The 19,616-nt window shown below is 45.0% G+C and overlaps 1 protein-coding gene across 1 annotated transcript in view; it reads left to right on the plus strand.

Moving 5' to 3' along the window:
- Positions 1-17,829: 17,829 nt before the first annotated feature.
- Positions 17,830-19,616, plus strand: part of HS3ST4 (heparan sulfate-glucosamine 3-sulfotransferase 4) — a 391,771-nt gene continuing 389,984 nt past the window's right edge. The window contains exon 1 of the mRNA XM_047714407.1: positions 17,830-18,988. Coding sequence (XP_047570363.1) covers positions 18,255-18,988 — 734 coding nt within the window. The 5' untranslated portion in view covers positions 17,830-18,254. The remainder of the gene's footprint in view (positions 18,989-19,616) is intronic.

The following is a 19,616-nucleotide window of genomic DNA, read 5'->3' on the forward strand; positions in this document are numbered from 1 at the left end:
ATATACCATCAATGTAAAGAACAAAAGTATGACAAATTAATCTTGAACTTGTCTTAGCAGATATGCTCTTCATGGTTTATGGTTGCCACAATCCCGAAACAATTTTCTGTCTGATGCAAGATTATGTAAATGGATAAGGGTGTTGATGTTTGAGAACCAGGGATCTGAGGGTTTGAAGAGCAAAGCAAGAAAGAACTTTGGAGTGTTTAAATCAGAACTGAAGAGGTATCAGCATAAATCTGTGGTTTCTAATATACGAATATAAACAATTCATGGCTCTGTCCACTGAAAGGACCTACAGGCAATGATATCTCAGTGACAATAAGCAAACCCAGGGCCCACATCTTAGTTTTAATCCCCAACAAAGAGAACAAGGAATGGTTAGAGAAAGTAATAATTCCAGGCTGAGATAGTAAAGGTTCAAGAACTTATATCTTGTGCCAAAAGCGAAGTAAGCACTAAAAAACAAAACAAAACAAACAAAAACTTATGGGGACTTATCAAAAGGACACATGAACCTTAAAGGGAATCCCATTGGCCAGATCTGGGAAAAATTGAGTATCAAAATTAGTAAGACCAGTAATATATTATAACCCACTGAATAAAATAGTAACATATTAATCCATGCAGATAGTAAGTGGACAAGCGAATGGATAGATGGATAAATGGGTAGACATACATATAGAAAGATGGACATCAAGACAGCCAACTAGTTAGCTAGATAAATAGATAAAACGAAAATGCTTCCTTCAGCAAAAATGCCAACTGATAAATGTGGAGGAAGTAGTAGAGTTAGTAAATCATTTTGAAATCATTATATTAAAGATTTGTTTAGGGGTGCCTGGGTGGCTCAGTCAGTTAAGCGTCTGCCTTCGGCTCAGGTAATGATCCCAGGGTCCTGGGATTAGGCCCCACCTCAGGGTCCCCGCTCCACAGGAAGCTTGCTTCTCCCTTTCCCTCTGCCTGCCGCTCCCCATGCTTATGTGCACACTCTCTGTCAAATAAATAAATAAAATCTTTAAAAAAAATAAATATTTGTTTAGACAATACTTGTCAATGGGTACTATATCTAGGAGATGAAAGTCTAATAAGGAAGAAAATATTTGCACGATCTGTAAGTGTCTTCCTTCAGAGAATTAATTAGTTACAAGTGGATAATAGTATTAACACAGAGAAGCTAAGCTAGTTTTGAGGAGGAAATGTTTTTTCTTCTACCCTTCTAGATTTTTTGGCTGGTCTAATAATCAGATTAACATAAGACAGATAACAGAGGGAAAACAAGTTGAATTCCGAATGTATGGGGGCCACATAAGAATATGAGACCCAGGGACGAGCCAGACAATGGAGTCTGACATGCCATTTTGAGCTAAGGAGTGGCATAGGGCTCTTGCGGGGAGCAGGGAGATTCATATGATAATAAGAGCAGATTTGGGGATGCCTGGGTGGCTCAGTCTGTGAAGTGTACACCTCTTGGTTTCAGCTCAGGTCATGATCTCAGGGTCCTGGGATCGAGCCCCATATTAGCCTCCTGCTCAACATGGAGTTTGTTTGAGATTTTCTCTCTCCCTCGCCCCCTGCCTCTCCCCTTGCTGGCTCTCTTTCTCAAATAAATAAATAAATTTTTTTTTTTAAAAGAGCAGATGTTAAAGTCATCTCTTGGTAACACCTATCTTTCTGGGCCAGACCTCCCATCTAAATTCTTTTCAATAATTGAAGGGACAGGTAAAAGTTTTTCTTGAGTCTGTTGGGTCTTAATTGCCTTCAACTCAAAATTGTCCATGTGCTAAAATGGCACATCTTGGGGGGACTTTTTCTAAAGCCCTTTGCTGGACAACACTTTCATCAGATGAGAAAAATTAAAATGACCAATGAGTGGGCAAATGGTTTTAATGTGCCTCTAGATGTAACACAACATCACTTTTACAGTACTCTAGCCAGGAATGTAAAACGCCAATTTAATCATAAAGAAACATCAGACCAACCCAAATGGAGGGACATTATCTAAAATAACCCGCCATGTTCTACAAAAATGTCTAAGTCATGAAAAACAATGAAAGGCTAAGGACTGCTTCCAGATTAAAGGAGACTAAAGGGCAATAATGATTAAATGCAAAACATGATTCTGGACAGGATCCTGTACCAGCGTGGGGGGGAAATGGCTATAAAGCCATTATTGGGACAATTGACAAAATTGGTATATAAACTGTGCAGTAGATAAAAGTGCTATATCAACATTAAAATCCCTGAGCTTGATGCGTGTACTGTGGTTACATCAATAAGAGAATATTATTGTTTTTAGAAAATATACAGTGAACTATTAGCAGATAAATTGGTATTATATATGCAAACGTCTCTGAAATCAGAAAAAAACGAGAAAAGGGAAGAGACAATGACACTTGTGGCCTGGCAAAACGTTAACAAGTGGTGAATCTTACTGAGGGTGTGTGGGAGTTCAGTGTATTAATCTTGTCAATGTTATGTAAATTTCATATATATATTTGAATTAAAAATAACTGGAGGTAAAAATATAAATTGTCACCAAATTTTAGTTCTTCATATTATGGAAGGCATAATCACACAGTTGACTCAGAATTCTGCAGCTAATATATACATACATGTGTGTATACATGAATGTGTGATATTTATATAGGGACTAGGTATATTTCCAAATTGGAAATAATCTAAATGTCCATCAGTAGGATTCCTTAATATCTTACAGTAGATGAATTTCTATGTAATAATCTGTGGACTTTAGACGAAGTGGGGTTGGGACGCCTGGGTGGCTCAGTTGGTTAAGCCGCTGCCTTCAGTTCAGGTCATGATCCCAGGGTCCTGGGATCGAGTCCCACATCGGGCTCCTTGCTCATCGGGGAGGCTGCTTCTCTCTCTGCCTCTGCCTGCTGCTCTGCCTGCTTGTGATCTCTCTCTCTCTCTCTCTGACAAATAAATAAATAAATAAAATCTTAAAAAAAAAAAGTACTTGTTTAAAAAAAATAAAAAATAAAAGAAATGGGGTTGAGCTAAATGTACTAATAAGAAAAGTCTCCTAAATCTTGGGGACAACATGAATTTGGTAAATAATAGTACTTATTGCATAGCCCACTGTTTATTTACTGTTATAAACAGGAAAAATAAACCCATCAGCGCCTCGCAAACTGTTAACAACTGCTACTTAGAGCAGGTCTAGACTTTAGGATAGATTAGGTTCTGAAAGGATATTTGTAAATCCATACATTTTCAAGTCCCAAGTAACTAAGACAGATATAAACCCGAGATCCCCATTGCATTTCTGCTTAACAAGAATATGAATCAATTTCTTTGAAGCTTGAAAAGCAGGCATAGTCTTCTCCCTCTTCTATACATATTTTCTAGCAGATTTATTTTCCCCAAATAGATAAATTTTGTCTTCCTCAGAAATCTGTTAAGTCAGGTATTTGTCTCTCCCTGAATAATCTTTGCTAGTGACATATATTATTCTTCAGCAGCCCACGTGTGCTCGTTTGCCATCGCTTCGACGGCCCGAAGATTTAGATAAGCCTTCCTCCCGGGTGGGAATCACCTGGAAGACAACAGAATCCTCAGCAGCCCTTGAAAGCCTACTCAGGCCTCCCATTCCCCAGATCAAGTCTTGCCAACAATTAACACTAGGCGGATGGATATCTGACTTCTTTCCCTCACTGAGTCAAATAGTTTTTCTCACTTCTTGATGAATACGGTTGATCTTACAGGCGCGATTCATTCTTACTTCAAAATCATTCACACTCCCAAAGAAATTCGTGCAGCACACCAAGAAGCCACCCTTCTTCATCCTTTCGACTCGCATTTCCAGAAATCGCTCTCGTTTTCCTTTTTAGCCGTGTACCCTTTCTTTGCAACTTGTTCCATAGTCTTAATGCTTTTTCACTTATCAGGTATGATGGCTTCAATAATATTTGTAAAACGTCTAAATGCTAAGCATAAGCATGGCAAATAACAGCGTAGCCTGAGCAGTGGCTTGAAGACCAGGGCAAACATGATTACATTATCTATCAGCGGCAGGCTTGATGCCTTTGACTTTTGAAAAGTAGCTTTCATGATATCAGTGAGAAATGATAAACTCAGTACTTGTTCATAGAGGAACTTCCAATTACATCTGCATTCTTGGATTTATTTATTTATTTTGCTCAATTTTCTACTATCTATTCATATTTTATTTTGAAATTATAAAAATGGGAGAGTAATAGAAAAAGAAGATACTAATTGTGTTATCTACTAGCAGGCAAAATTGCATTTTTGCACATTTTTATCCTCTTGTGAAAAAAAAATTTTTTTTAAAGATTTTATTTATTTATTTGACAGACAGAGATCACAAGTAAGCAGAGAGGCAGGTGGAGAGAGAGGGAGGGAAGCAGGCTCCCTGCTGAGCAGAGAGCCCGATGTGGGGCTGGATCCCAGGACCCTGGGATCCCAGGGTGACCCTGGTGATCCCAGGACCACCCAGGCGCCCCCGTGAAAAATGTTTTTTTTTTGTTGGCTTCTTTTGATCTAATCACGGTTTCGAGAGTCTCTCATGTCCAGAAACTACAACCGACTCCTGTCTTTCATGTAAAAACACTCTACTTAATGGGGGCCCTGCCAAGTTCTGGTCCCAGTCAGAAGCTCAAACCCTGTGGGGAAATAAAAGAATACCCAGGGTCAAGTCAGAAGACCTCAAGGGTGGGGACTATGAAAGGATGGGAATGAACAGTGGAAAGAGTTTCACATAGTGTGCATTGAGGGTGCATGATTATGTAAATACAGACTGAAAACACATGCAAATGTAAAAGAAAGTACATAATGTTAACTACAGATTCAGCAGTGATAATAAGTCTAAAATTCCAGGGGTGCCTGGGTGGCTCAGTGGGTTAAAGCCTTTGCCTTTGGCTCAGGTCATGATCCCAGTGTCCTGGAATCAAGCCCCGAGTAGGGCTCTCTGCTCAGCAGGGAGCCTGCCTCCTCCTCTCTCTCTGCCTGCCTCTCTGCCTACTTGTGATCTCTGTCTGTCAAATAAATAAAAATAAAATCTTTAAAAAAAAAGTCTAAAATTCCAAAGTTTATACCAGGAATCAGTCAGGTGAGGGAAAGGTTGAGAGGAGCTGAGAGTGAAAGCTAAGTAATTTATTTTATGGGGGAGATGTGATGGTGAATTTTATGGTTCAACTTGAATTTTATGTTTCAAACCCAAGGTTCCCAGACACTTGGTCAAACATTCTTCCGGGTGTGTCCATCGGGGTGTTTCCAGATGAGAAGAATGGTAGATCTGTAGATGTAGGAAAGCAGATAGCCTAATGTGGGTGGGCCTCATCCAATCAGTTGAAGACCTGAATAGACCAAAAAAGCTGACCCTCCCTCCAACAAGGGGGAATTTTCCTGCTTTTGGACTTGAATTAAAACACAAGCTTTTCGGGCACCTGAGTGGCTCAGTTGGTTGAGTGACTGCCTTCGGCTCGGGTCATGATCCCGGGGTCATGGGATCAAGTCCCACATCGGGCTCCCTGCTCAGTGGGGAGCCTGCTTCTCCCCCTCTCTCTGCTGCTCCTCCCCCTACTTGTGCTCTCCCTCTTGCTCTCTGTCAAATAAATAAATAAAATCTTTAAAAACAAAAACCACAAAACATAGGCTTTTCTGGTTTTCAGGCCTCTAGACTAGGACAACACCATTGTCTCTCCAGGGTTTCTAGCTTCCAGAATCACCTGCAGATCTTGGGACTCCTCAGTCTCCATAATCTAGAGACCCGAATTTTTTATAATAAATCTCTCTCTTTTTCCGTCTCTCTCTCTCTGTGTATATATATGCATATGCATACACGTATGATTATATATAATTTTACATATAAATTTGATGCATGTGCATCAAATATTAACATAAATATATTATTTACTAATTAATAGAAATCTATTATTATGCTGATTATTTATCTAAATTAATATATTTACTTGTGGAAATAGATGTTTCTAGTTAACATAAAATTATTTAATATAAATTTATAACTATATTTCTTATATATTTAAATGTTTATTTATTTATTTAAATATATCTCTATACCTCCTCTTTGTTCTCTGGAGAACCCTGATTAATACAGAAGGAGTTAATATTTTTTTTACCGATGGCACTTGAGTTGAATAACTTGAAATTCTTAGTTCAGACACAGTGGGTAGGACTACTAGCTGTTTGTCTAAACCCTCATGCTGTGTGCACTTCGAGGCAGCTTTCCAGAAAATTACCACGAGGTGGGGGTTATGACCATTCCAGCTGATGCATGGGGGTGGAAGTGATGTGAGCCATTTCCAGGTTGGGACCTTTTTAAAAAAAAAAAAAAATTTATTTTTAAATAAGTTTGACACCCAACATGGGGCTGGAACCTACAACCCCGAGATCAAAAGTCAGATGTTGTACCCATTGAGCCAGCCAGGTGCCCCCAGTCTGGAACTTTTTGAAAAGCAAGGGTGTCTTCTCTATCTTCCCTCTTTGTCCTGGGGCAGAGCAGTTGCAAGCACTGATCCAGCCCTCAGGTGTGGCAGGGTCAAGAGCCAAGAAGTCGTGGGGGCTGACCCACCTTGTGGAGGAGTGCCACCTGCCCATCCCAATATCCACCTTGGCCTGCAAGGTAATCAAAGATAAAATTTGGGGCACCTGGTTGGCTCAGTGGGTTAAAGCCTCTGCCTTTGGCTTGGGTCATGATCCCAGAGTCCTGGGATGGAGCCCCACATCGGGCTCTCTGCTTGGCAGGGAGCCTGCCTCCCCCTCCCTCTCTGCCTACTTGTGATTTCTGTCTGTCAAATAAATAAATAAAATCTTAAAAAAAAAAGATAAAATTTTTATTGTATTTGAGTCATTCTTTTTGGGGATCTGCTTATTATTTCTTTCCTTCCTTCCTTCCTTCCTTCTTCCCTTCCTTACTTCCTTTTTCTTTAGAGGAGGAGGGAGAGAGTGAGCGAGCATGGTGGAAGGACAGAGGGAGAAGGAGAGAGAGAATTTTAAGCCCAGCATGGAGTCTGATGCAAGGCTTGATCTCAAAACCCTGAGATCATGGCCTGAGCTGAAATCAAGAGTCCAATGTTTAACCGACTGAGCTGCCCAGGCAGCGCTGCTGAGTATTTTCTTAACTGATACAGAAATGTTGCAAACACACAGAACAGTACATGATGTAACCTACTCCGATGGTTCTGATGCTCAGAAGCAACAGACTGAAATTTTACCGGGTCTGCTTCAGATGTTGTATTAGTTTGTTAGGGCTGTCCTAGCAAAATGCCACACACTGAACTGTGTAAACAACAGCAATGAGTTTTCTCACCGTGCTGGAGACAGTTAAGTCTGAGATCAGGATGTCAGCAGGTTTAGTTTTTTCTGAGGCCTCTCTCCACAGCCTTCAGATGGCTGCTTTCTCACTGTGACCTCATGTGATCACCTTTAGATCTGTGTTGTCTGTGTCCTCCTCATTTCTTAGAAGGACACCAGTCATGGGATGGGTGCCACCAATAGGGTTTCATTTTACCTTAACTACTTCTTTAAAGGCCCTATCTCCAAATATAATCATGTTCTGAAGTCCTGGAGTTAGAACTTCAACATAGGAATTTTGGGGGACAAACCAATCCAGTCTATTATAATGCCTTTGTTTTTAAGGAGCAAAATATGTCAGTTACACAGAAATTTACCTTTCTGTTCCATCTCCTCCCTCGCTCATCATGGGTCTCCATACCCTGAAATTAACATGAATTATTCCAAGTATATATATTTGCCTCTCACCATGAACAAAATACTATACTTTTAATGCATAGAAAATTTTACGTAAGTGGCAGCACATTGTACATATCCTTCTTTGATTGGCTTTCATTAATCAACAATAGTTTTTTGAGCTGTCTCCATATTAATATGCCTAAGACTAGTTTGTTCTTTTTTTTTTTTTAAGATTTTATTTATTTATTTGACACAGAGATAGAAAGAGAGAGAGAGAGAGAGAGCACAAGCAGGGAGAGCTACAGAGGGACAGGGAGAAGCATGCTTCACGTTGAGCAGGGAACCAGATGTGGGACTCAATCCCAGGACCCCGGGACCATGACCCAAGCCAGTTGGAAGACAGACACCTAATTGACTGAACCACCCAGGTGCCCCTAGTTGGTTCTTTTTAACTGCAGTGTAATATTCCAGTGTATAAATAAACCACAGTTAGTAATCGGTCTCCTTACTGAGGGAAAGTTAAGTTGTTTCCCCTTCATACTATGTTAAACAACACTATACATATATCTTTTGTGTATAAATGAGCATTTTCTAGTGTACACACAAAAAGAGGTGTTTGGTCATATGATGATACATATTTGCTTTTACCTGATATTGCTATTTTTCTCTGATGTATCTACATACACTCCTATTAGCAATATATTTTGTCCTAGTCTCATGGGCATGACAAGGAAAATCTCCTGTGTTTTCATTTTTACTGTTCTGATTGATGGTGAGATTGAATGTAATCTCTTAGGGTTATTTGCCATTCACATTTTCTTCTGTGTTTCAAACACTTCCATTTTGCCTTTTTATATCTTTTTTCATCCTTTTTCTAGTGATTTTCAAACAACCTGTGGAACTTTCTTTTTCTTTTTTTCAAAAAATTTATTTATAAGTAATCTCTGCATCCAATGGGGGCTTGAACCCACAACCCTGAGACCAAGAGTCCCATGTTCTACTGAATGAACGAGCCAGGTGTCCCTGTTTGTGGAAGTTTCTAATGTATATCCTTGTATATATTCGAAGTTGTTTTCAGGCTACTTTGTTTTTCATTCTCTTTATTCCATCTTTCGATTAACAGAAATTTAAAATATAGCTAAATTTGAAATATAGCCAAATTTATCAAACTTTTCCTTTATGATGTGTTTTTTTTGCGTTTTATGACATTCTTTCCTACCTGGATATCATAGGGATAATCTCCTATGTTTTCTCATAAAATTTTAATAGTTTTTTTTCTTAAGATTTTATTTATTTATTTGATAGACAGAGATCACAAGCAGGCAGAGAGTCAGGCAGAGAGAGAGAGGAGAAAGCAGGCTCCCCTCAGAGCAGAGAGCCCAACGCGGGGCTCGATCCCAGGACCCTGGGATCATGACCTGAGCCGAAGGCAGAGGCTTTAACCCACTGAGCCACCCAGGCGCCCCCTCATAAAATTTTAAAAGTTCTTTTCATACTTAGGTATCTAATCCGCCTTTTCTTTGTTTTGTGTATGGTGATGAGAGAGATCTAATTTTTCTCTTCTTGCCAGTGATTTACTAAATAACTCATTCTTTCTCCCAATGGTTCGTAATGACTTCTTTGTTAAAACACAATTTTCACACATGTGCTTCTGTTTCTGGCCTTTCTAGTCTCTTCCATTGATTTTGTTATGGCTGCCCTAGGAAATTAATATAATGTTCCATCAAAAAGTTGTATAATGTTATCTATATGGGACTAGCTTAGTGAATTTTATTGTAGTTCTGAATAGGATCTTCTTTTAAGATTATATTTTCTCTTTCTTTCTTTTTTTTCTTTGTTTCTTTCTCTCTTTCTCTCTCTCTTTTTTAAGTAATTTCCATGTCCAGCGAGGGACTTGAACTCACAATCCTTAGATCAAGAGTCGGAGGCTCTACTGACTGAGCCAGGGAAGCGGCCCTAAGATTATATTTTCTAATTGTGTCCTGATTATATATAAGAATGCATCTACTCTTTATATTTTAAATATTATTCAGCAAGCTTACCAAATTCTTTGCTTATAGATTTTCATCTATTTCCCAACAAATATATAGTTTGCAAATAATAATAATTTGTTCCATTCTTCTTAAATCAGACATACTTTATTATTCTCCCTTGTCTTACTGCATTGTCTTATCGCATTAACTGGGAACCCCAGCGCAATCCTGAGCAGAAGCCATGATGGAAGGCACACTTGTCTTGGTTCTGTCTTTTAAGGGCTTACTTCTACTATTTCCTTATGTTTCATTATAGTGTTTGCTGTAGCTTTTTGGCAGATACCCCTTTTCTCTGAGGGAAGTTACCTTCCATTTAGTTTGCTAAATGTATTTAAAATGAATGAGGTGGGTGAGATGTCGCACATACTAAAAATAATCCTCTTGCTTTACCTGGTGTAATCCAATTCTCCTTTTACATATGGATTGAAATGTCACTTCCTCTGTGAAGGCTTCCTCTTGGGCTTTGTAGGCTAGCCAAGGTACTCCAGCAATGGGCTCTAGAGTCCTCTGTATTTTTTTCTCTTTTACTACTTCCTTCACTTGCTTATATCATTGTTTCTGCCTTCAAGAGGACCCAGGATCTTGCTCTCTGCTTCACTCCTCCCTCCAGGTCTCATCCAGAATATACTAGCTCCTTCAGAATGACAACTGTATGAGTGAACTCATGAATGAAGCAAAAAGAGAGCAAGAGATTTAATGAAATTGAACAGAGCAGGATCAGATGTCCCAACACTTGCCCAGACAAAGATTTGTGCATGGTGCATGTCATTAAAATTATAGAAAGTTCCATGAGAGATATACAAGAAGATAGAAGGCACGGAGACTCACTTCCCATATTTCTGGATGGGAAAATTCCAACATTGTGGGTTTATTATATAACAGTAGAGTCTCAGACTGCTGGGAAGTAAGTAGTACTAAGAAAATGAAGCAAAAAAAATAAAGTTAGATCTTTGTGTAAAATTGCACACTGGAATGCATATCAGATGGCTTACAATTTAAATGTAGAAAATAAAACAAAAAATGTACTAGAAGAAAATGTAGATGAACATTTATACACTTTGGGGAACACCATCTTCTATCAAAAGTAAACACTATAAAGGAAATAATTGGGAGTCTGAGTACATAAAAATGAAACACACACGCAATCAAAAACAGTAAAGACAAGTTACCAGGAAAGGCAAACTGGTGACCCAATAGGTTGAAGATATATGATAGAGAAAAAAAAAAAATCTGGTGTCCTTAATACTTAACTTTCTTGACTCAGTAAGAAAGAGCAACCAATCACAAGAAAACTTGTAAACATAAAAATGAATGCCCCCACAGTGTGTGCCCATGCTCAGCAAGAACATGATGGGGGTGGGGGAGAGAGGAGTATCCCCACTGGACAGATTTGTCTGTTTTTCTGGTGGATCTGGGAAAGGATGCTTGTATGCATATGTAATTCTTGCCAGGGGAGGACACTGGTACAATGACTAGTTTTTCTTCTTTTTTATATTATCTCGACTTTGTCACTCTTTTTTCCCTACTTGATGGGGTGGTCCTAGGACAAGGGCTACTATCACAAGGCAGGAAGCTGGGATGATTTCCAAGCAGGAAACTGTAACTATGTTTCTATCCTTTCTGTCACATTTGCTAGGGGTCTGATGAGGCAGGATGTGCCTTCACCCCAGCTCACAAAATGGGACCTCCTGGTAAACAATAGCAACTATGTTGCCTGGTGTGCAAGGCAGCCTTCTGGTTCTGCTCCGCCTGAAATGGAGTGGACTGAAGGGAAGAACTTTCTAGGCAAGTATGGCTGCCTGCAATATAGACCAGCACGGGGGTGGGGGTGGGGTGAGGGGGTACAGGTTGGGGTGGGGGGTGGGGGGTTGGAATCTAATGTCCCTTCCAAAGGTGGGAAAGTTTGGGGTGGAGGATAAGGGAATGAATGACATCATATAATGATATATAATGACGAGAAATTAATATTACATTAACACCTCACAAGAAGTCAGAATAAGAGATGATATTGTCCCTTAGTCAGTTATATCAGATGCCTGAAAGTGGGGAGGCAAGTGGGAGGGGCCTCATCCTGGGACACTTTCTCATATCACCTGATGATGGACGGGATAGTTATTAATGACTGAACGGGATTCTATATGTGCCAGTATCTTTTGACCTTTATGATCGTTCTGCCATGAGGGGTCTTTGTGAAAAGACCTCGTGGTGCATATGTCAGCTGGTTTGCAATCCGGGTGCTGGCACAGCTCCTAAAATCCTTGGAATTTCCTGTGGTCCTAGCATTAAAGGTCTCTTTTGTTGTGTTAATGAGGTGATTTAGGAAAGCCCTGGGGTAACCCAAGGTTGGGACCTGGTTGCCAGGGCAACTCACCTTTGAGGAAAGAGCTGGAACCTTCAGTAAACCATTCTCCCCCTCCCTCCCCACACCTCTTGGTGATCACCAATGGCCAATGAGTGGATCAATCAGGACTATGGAAGGAAGCCTCCAGAAAAACCCCAAAAGGGTTTTGAGAGCTTCCTTCTGGGTTGGTGATCATGTGGAGGGGCTAGAGATTGGTGTTCCCAGAGAGGGCATGGTAACTTCTCACCCTTCCCCCGCCCCCCATACTTTGCCCTGCACATCTCTCTAGCTGTTCCTGAACTATATACTTTTATAATAAACTAGTAGTCCAGTGAATAAAATGTTTCTTTGAGTTCTGTAAGCTGCTCCAGCAAATTAATTGAGCCTGAGGAAAGGGTTCTTGGGAACCTCTGACTTACAGCCAGTGGGTCATAAGCAAAGGTGACCAGCTGGACTTGACTTTGGCATCTGTGGTGGGGGCAGTGTTGTGGCCCCTAACCTATGGGATCTGGTGCTCTCCCTGGATACACAGAGTCAGAACTGAGTTGACTGTAGGGCACCCAGCTGGTGGCTGAGAACTGCTTGCTGGTGTGGAACCCTCTCCCCAACCCCAACATATATTGGAATTGGTACCGGAGCCCATTTACAAACCATGAAAGATCTAGGTCTTAGCTCTGTTACCATAACAAAATACCACAGTGGGTGACTTCAATGACAGACATGTATTTTTTTTTTTTACTGTTCTTGGGCTTGGAAGTCTGAGATAAGGGTCCAGCAAGCTCGGGTTCTGGTGAGAACTCTTCCTGGTTGTCTTTGCCAGGGAGGGTGTATGAAGAAACAGAGATAACTCTTCAACTTCTTATGAGTCCACAATCCTATCTGATCAGGGTTCTGCCATCATGACCTCATTTTAAGCTAAATTACTTCCCCAAGACCAGATCTCTGGCCATGGTCACATTGGGGGTTAGGGCCTCAACATAGGATTTTGGGGGAGACACAATTCTGTCCTTATCTGTAAAGAAGCGGCACATAAACAAATGTTTGGCATTTATCTTTTATCATTTCCTTTCTTCCCAACTTTACTCTCTTGCTCTTTTTTTCTAGCTTCTTGAGTTGAACGTGTAGCTCATCTGTTTTTAATTTTTCTCCTTTTTTTGGAGAAGTATATTGAAGATATAATCATTCATGTAAGTATTGCTTACTTCCATCTGCCAGATTTTGCTGTTTCAGCTCTAAGTATTTCCTGATTTCCTATGTCAGATCCTTTCCAATGCAAGGTTCCGTAAGGTCATGGCATTATTATTTTTTAATCTTTTGCTCTTTTTTTTTTTTTTTTTTTTTTTTTTTTTTTTAAAGATTTTATTTATTTATTTGACAGAGAGAAATCACAAGTAGGCAGAGAGGCAGGCAGAGAGAGAGAGGAGGAAGCAGGCTTCCGGCTGAGCAGAAAGCCCGATGTGGGGCTCGAACCCAGGACCTGGGATCATGACCTGAGCCGAAGGCAGCGGCTTAACCCACTGAGCCACCCAGGCGCCCCTCTTTTGCTCTTTTTATAAGTATATAATGTTCCTCTTTGTTACCCCGTTGGTTTTGTCTGGAGCTTTACCTCCAGATTGCTACGGATATATTTTTTATCGAGAAGTAAAAGCCAAAATGGAGAAATCTATTTGCTAGATATGAGACAAGAACTCTGTCTCTACTGTCCTGGCTCCATTCATTCACTCTGTGAAAGGGAGTTCTAATATTGGCTTACTGAAGTCATTCTGCTCAACGGCAGAGGAAATGAATGGTATATACACTTTCATCAGTCAGATCAGCTAGCTTGTGCTGTGTTCACAACCAAGCCCCAAGTGTCCAGAGCTGAGAACAACTGAGTTTCTTTCTTTTTTTTTTTTTTTTAAAGATTTTATTTATTTATTTGACAGAGAGAAATCACAAGTAGGCAGAGAGGCAGGCAGAGAGAGAGGAGGAAGCAGGCTCCCCGCTGAGCAGAAAGCCCGACGCGGGGCTCGAACCCAGGACCTGGGATCATGACCTGAGCCGAAGGCAGCGGCCCAACCCACTGAGCCACCCAGGCGCCCCATAGTTTATTTCTTGATCAGACTACATGTCATCAGGGGCAGGAATGACCCCAACCTCGCTCAGTGTGGAGGATCGAGTCGATGGTAGATGACAGAGGCTCCATTCAGGTTCTTGAACAACGGACAGAGAAAAACACACTGACTGCCCCTGGTGACACAGTCTCCCACCGTCTGCCAAAGCTTCTGCCTAGAATATACCACTTCACTTCTGCTCAAGCTTCATTAGCCAAAGTGCCACACAGTCAGACCTAACTTTAAGGGGCCAAGAAAACGATTCCTTCTGTGGGCCACAGGAGACCTGACAATACTCCAAAGCTAATTTTTGCTTCTTGTTGGTTTGTTGGTTTTTGTCTTGTGAGTTAGCATATATCCTTCTAGTAAGTTTTTTTCTTTTTTTTTTAGAGATTTAATATATTTATTTGAGAGTACATGTGCACAGGAATGGGGGGGAGGGGCAGTGGGAGAGGAAGAACCAGATTCCCCACTGAGCGGGGAGCTCCTTGACAATGTGGGGGTCCCCCCCAGGACCCCTAAGATCATGACCTGAGCCTAAGGCAGATGCTTAACCAAATGAGCCACCTAGGCACCCCTAGCAAATTTCTTTAATTAAAAAAAATCAAGCCAAGCTGAAGTTAGCCAGAGTTAGTTTCTATTGCTTAAAAAAGAAAAAAGCTACAGAAGGCATTGGACTTGGCATTATTTATGCAACAGAGCAGATTAGGAAAGTTAACTTCAGTTTACACGTTGTGCTGATTTGAAGAAAGGGCACACATATTTTTCAAGGATGAGGTTTCAAGAAAAGGCATGGCAGGAGCCAATGTTTAGATCCAAATAATGATCCAGAGCCACCACAAGCCAGGCAGTGAGCCAGGTATTTTTTGCATATGCGATCTAAGTCAATTTAATTCTTTATGAAAACAATTTGAGGGGAGTCTTATTATCCAGGATTTGTATCTGCAGACCCTGAGGCTCAGAGAGGTGGAATCACCTGCCCAAAAGCCACATAGCCAGCAAAAGACAGCTTCGCTCCTACTCTATTGTCTGAGCATACAGAAGTGAAGCAGAACCATGCAGGCTGTATGCTTGGAGAGCAGGTACAGTTTGATCCGGCGGAACTGTGAGTTCCATGAAATGTGGGAGGGGACCTTTTGTACAAAGGTAAAGAGGTTGGAGTTTATTGGTTAGGCAGTGAAAGGGAGGTTTTGAGCCATAGAAGGCATTAGCAGACCTGTGAGTGATTGACTGATTGATCTGCTATTGGTGTCTGGGATGTTTGGAAATGACGCACCCCACACCCCACAGACCTGGAGACCAGCTGGAGGAATGCTGTAAAAACTCTGAGAAGCCTGAATGAGCATGGGTGTTGGCAGTAGAAACAGGGAAAAAAAAATTCTATCCAATCTTCAGACCCATTGGGAACTGCTGAATGAAGTCTGAGTTCTCCCTATGTAGGTGGCTCCTACTTTTCATTATAGGATTCTCAAAAACTTGCTCCCAGAAAAAGACTGGATCAGGAGTAAGGAAAAAAATAGGCAATTGCCTAAGTAAGAAGTCTACAAAACTCCTTCCCCCCCAAATCACCTCTTCCCCATCAGCTATGGGGCCTGACATTTCATCGATGGCTTTTATTCTATCAAGAGTCTCTTACTCACGTGTGACTATTTGGGGACAAGAGGCAGAAGGGATGCTGGCAAGTTTCCTCATTGGCAGTGCCCAGACAAGTAAGAGAAAGGTGTGGGGACAATCTGCTATCTCAACAGAAACCTCATACCCAGATTTTATGGGGGCGGACATGGGGGGGGCGGTAAGGGGATGGAGTAGGGGGAATTTCTTAATATCACTGTGCTGGCCACACCCAGCTCTCAGTTTATCATCTCTGGGTTCAATTTTAAAGCCATTGGATCAAAACCTTTCCAAATTGGAAAAGCACATGTGTAGTAAAGGCTAGATACAGAGCAGGTTCACGTGAATCATTGAGAGGGTGTGTGGAGAAATTCGGGCTTCAGGCATGGAGAGCCTGGGTCAGATGCTGGGTATCCTGGTACCTGGGCACTGGAAGGAAGATGGGCCGTGGGGGTGGCCAGATTTGTCACAATGGGCCCTCCTGGCTGACCACCCAGAACTGGGCTCATAGTAGAAAGAGGGATGGGCCAAGCTTGTGTTTCTCTCTGCTCCGGTTGGCCTCATCCCATTAACATTACAGTAATGCAGTTGTGTGGTGTTTGAAAAAGCATCCCTAGTTACAAGGAATGATTTACAGGACACCAGACTCTGCATTTCAGAGGTCTCCAGTGTACCATAAAAAATATATTATAAAGGAATAATCTTTATCTGAACTAAAGCTGTAGTGAAGGAAAGTCATGTCCAGCTGAGAGCAGCAGTGAGCTTTTGTTCACTCAGGGAAAAGTCCGTGTTCTTCATCTTATTTGATTAACATTTTTTTCCCCCTCTTTGGCACTAGGTATCTCGTTAATATTTAGACATTATATACATTTTCTTTCAACTGTTGTTCCTATTATGTGATCAAACAAAACCCGAGATGCCAACCCCATCAGCCCGCCTGGAGAAAGCCCACCCACCAGGCACCCAGCTGTGGCTTGCAGGGTAAACAGGATTCAGCCGAGCCAGCGCCTGGGAGAGCCTGGCCCGGAGGGGTTCGCAGGGCCAGCCCCAGTCGCCAGGAAGCAGAGTTCGCCAGAGTGCCTCAGTTGATCGCTCTGCCTCTTCCTCCCATTCCCGCTACCTCCCTGAGCAAAACGCCACGGGAAGCAGTGTCTAGTTTTGAATTTTCCAGAGCCTTCTGATGTTTACCATTCCCCTCAGGAGAGGGAGGTGAAGGATGGAAATCTCTCTGCTTAGAAAATATACTTTAAAAAAATTCAATGAAGCGATGCACAGACACCCTGCAACCCAACTTGCCTCTGCTTATTAGGTGTTCAGAGCGATGGTGGGCTCAGTCTATTTCAGTCCAGAGAAATCTGAACTCCTTTAGTGCCAATGCCCCCAAGGGGCGCAGGTGTCCCTGTGGTTAAGGGTGTCGGGTAGGGGACAGCCTCCTCTGTAGGAGCAGGAAGCAGTCACCCAGTGGCCGGACAGAGGCAAAAGCTCTGGGGCGGGGATACCTGGGGGCTTGTGTCAAAACTCCACCCGCCAGGAGCTCCAAGATAAGATGGGGAGGCTGGAAAGATGGAAGTTTGGGTGGGAAAACAGTTACAGAGAAGACATCATTCCCGGGCCCCCGGCAGAAGGATATTCGGGGTGAGAGAAGGGTGGGTCAGGGATGGGCCGAGTTGGCCTGGAGTCCCGGGGGAAAAGGGGAAGCGACAGCTCGCTGTCCTCAGGCCCCCAGCTACCCGGTGCGCGGCACCGGCGGCTGGCGTCGGTCTCCGTGTCCCTAAAAGTATCGGGAGAGGGCTGGAGAGCGCAGCGTCTCAGGCTCCCCGGGGAGGGGAAGCACCCGGGGAGGGGAAGCACACGGGGCTGGGCGGGGCCCGCCTCCAGTGCGTGTTTGTCGAGATGGGTGGGGGGGCACGATCTCCGCTCTCCCGGGCGCCCCAGCCCCAGCGCACGCCTCCGTTTCCGCGCCCCCCTCCGCGGCGCGCGCGAGGCGCACTCCCCCTCCCTCGGCGGCGCGGGGCGCGCGCCCGGCCCCCTCCTCCTCCCCTCCGCGCCTCTCGGCTCTCCCGGCAGAAAGTTAGCAGCGGGGAAGGAACTCGGGGCTGCAACAGCGCGCGGCGGCGGCGGCAGAGGCTGAAGCAGGAGCCGCGGCGGAGCCGGGGAAGCGGGGGCGCTGCAGACGGAGCAGGTGCAGCCGGCGGGTCCGCGCGCCCCCCTCGGTCCCCTTGCCAGAGGCTGAGGGGGGGGTGGTGGGGGGCCGCCCGGACTCCACGGGAAGAGTGGGGAGGGGGGCCATGCGGCCGGGCTCCCCCCCGGCGCAGCGGGACAGCGGCCAGGGCCGGGGGCGCAGCGGCGTCGCTTCATGCAGCCGGGGCGGCTGGGCAGCGGCGGCGGCGGCGGCGGCGGCGGCGGGGGCGGCGGCTGAAACCATGTCCGGGCAGCGCCGGGGGCCGCCGCCGCCGCCGCCGCCGCGAGCCGGGAGCCGCGATGGCCCCGTGGCCCGCACCTCCTCCGCCTCCGCCTCCGCCTCCACCTCTCGCCGCGCCGCCGCCGCCCGGCGCCTCTGCTAAGGGGCCGCCGGCGCGCAAGCTGCTTTTTATGTGCACCTTGTCCCTGTCCGTCACCTACCTGTGCTACAGCCTCCTGGGCGGCTCGGGCTCCCTGCAGTTCCCCCTGGCGCTGCAGGAGCCGCCGGGCGCCGCCGCCGAGCCCCCGCCGAGCCCGCCGCCACCCTCTCTGCCGCCTCCCCCCGTGCGCCTCGGCGCCCCCTCGCAGCCGCCCGCGCCGCCGCCGCCGGACAACGCGAGCCGCGGGGAGCCGCCCGAGCCCCCCGAGCAGCCTGCCGCCCCCGGGGCCGACGGCTGGGGGCTGGCGAGCAGCGGAGGGGGCGCCCGGGACGCCTGGCTCCGGACCCCGCTGGCCCCGGGCGAGATGATCACGGCGCAGAGCGCGCTGCTGGAGAGGGAAGCGCAGGAGTCCAGCACCACCGACGAGGAGCTCGCAGGCCGGAGAGCGGCCAACGGGAGCAGCGAGAGGGGCGGCGCCGCCAGCACCCCGGACTATGGGGAGAAGAAGCTGCCACAGGCGCTTATCATCGGGGTCAAGAAAGGAGGGACCCGCGCGCTGCTGGAGGCGATCCGAGTCCACCCGGACGTGCGGGCGGTGGGCGTAGAGCCGCACTTCTTCGATAGGAACTACGAAAAGGGGCTGGAGTGGTACAGGTAGGACCATGGGCTCGGCGGGATGGGATGGACGCACGGGGAGACCCGGAGGGCGAGCCATCGCTTTCCGGGCTCTTGGACACCCAGGCGCCGCCGTCCCGAGAGCTCTTATCCCCATTGGGGGCTCTGCCAATCCTGGCGGGGCCGCTCAGGGGCAGCGGCGGAGAGAGCTGGACGCTGGCCAAGGATCACTTTATTTCAGGGCGAGGGGTGGAGGTGTCGCCTTGCTTCTGCCTGCCTCAGGCTCCTTGTCCGTGGAGGTGCCTTCTGAGTCTGCCCAGCTCCTAGCCTGGGAATCCCCAGCCTTGGTGCCCGCGGGGTGTTTCCTAGCCCGGGCTTGGCGGGGCTCTGCGCTTCCGCGCTGGGGACGCCGAGGAATGAAGCAGGGTAGCTAGATGGATGTAGCGGCTTTGAGATCTCCTGGAATCTCTCAAAATCGCCCTGAGACACATTTGCGTGGCTGGAATCCAACTTTAGTATTTTCAGGTTAGAGCAAAAATGAACAGACAACAGTTAAAAAGATGATGCTGGCGAGTTCTGGCTTTCTAGTAAAGATCGAGGATGCCCCCCTATCTCCAGAACTTTCTATCCCCCTTGGCAGAATGAACCCTGCGTTGGTTCTGCCTCG

This window comes from Lutra lutra, chromosome 18 (genome assembly GCF_902655055.1).
Source record: "Lutra lutra chromosome 18, mLutLut1.2, whole genome shotgun sequence".
Classification (NCBI taxonomy): domain Eukaryota; kingdom Metazoa; phylum Chordata; class Mammalia; order Carnivora; family Mustelidae; genus Lutra; species Lutra lutra.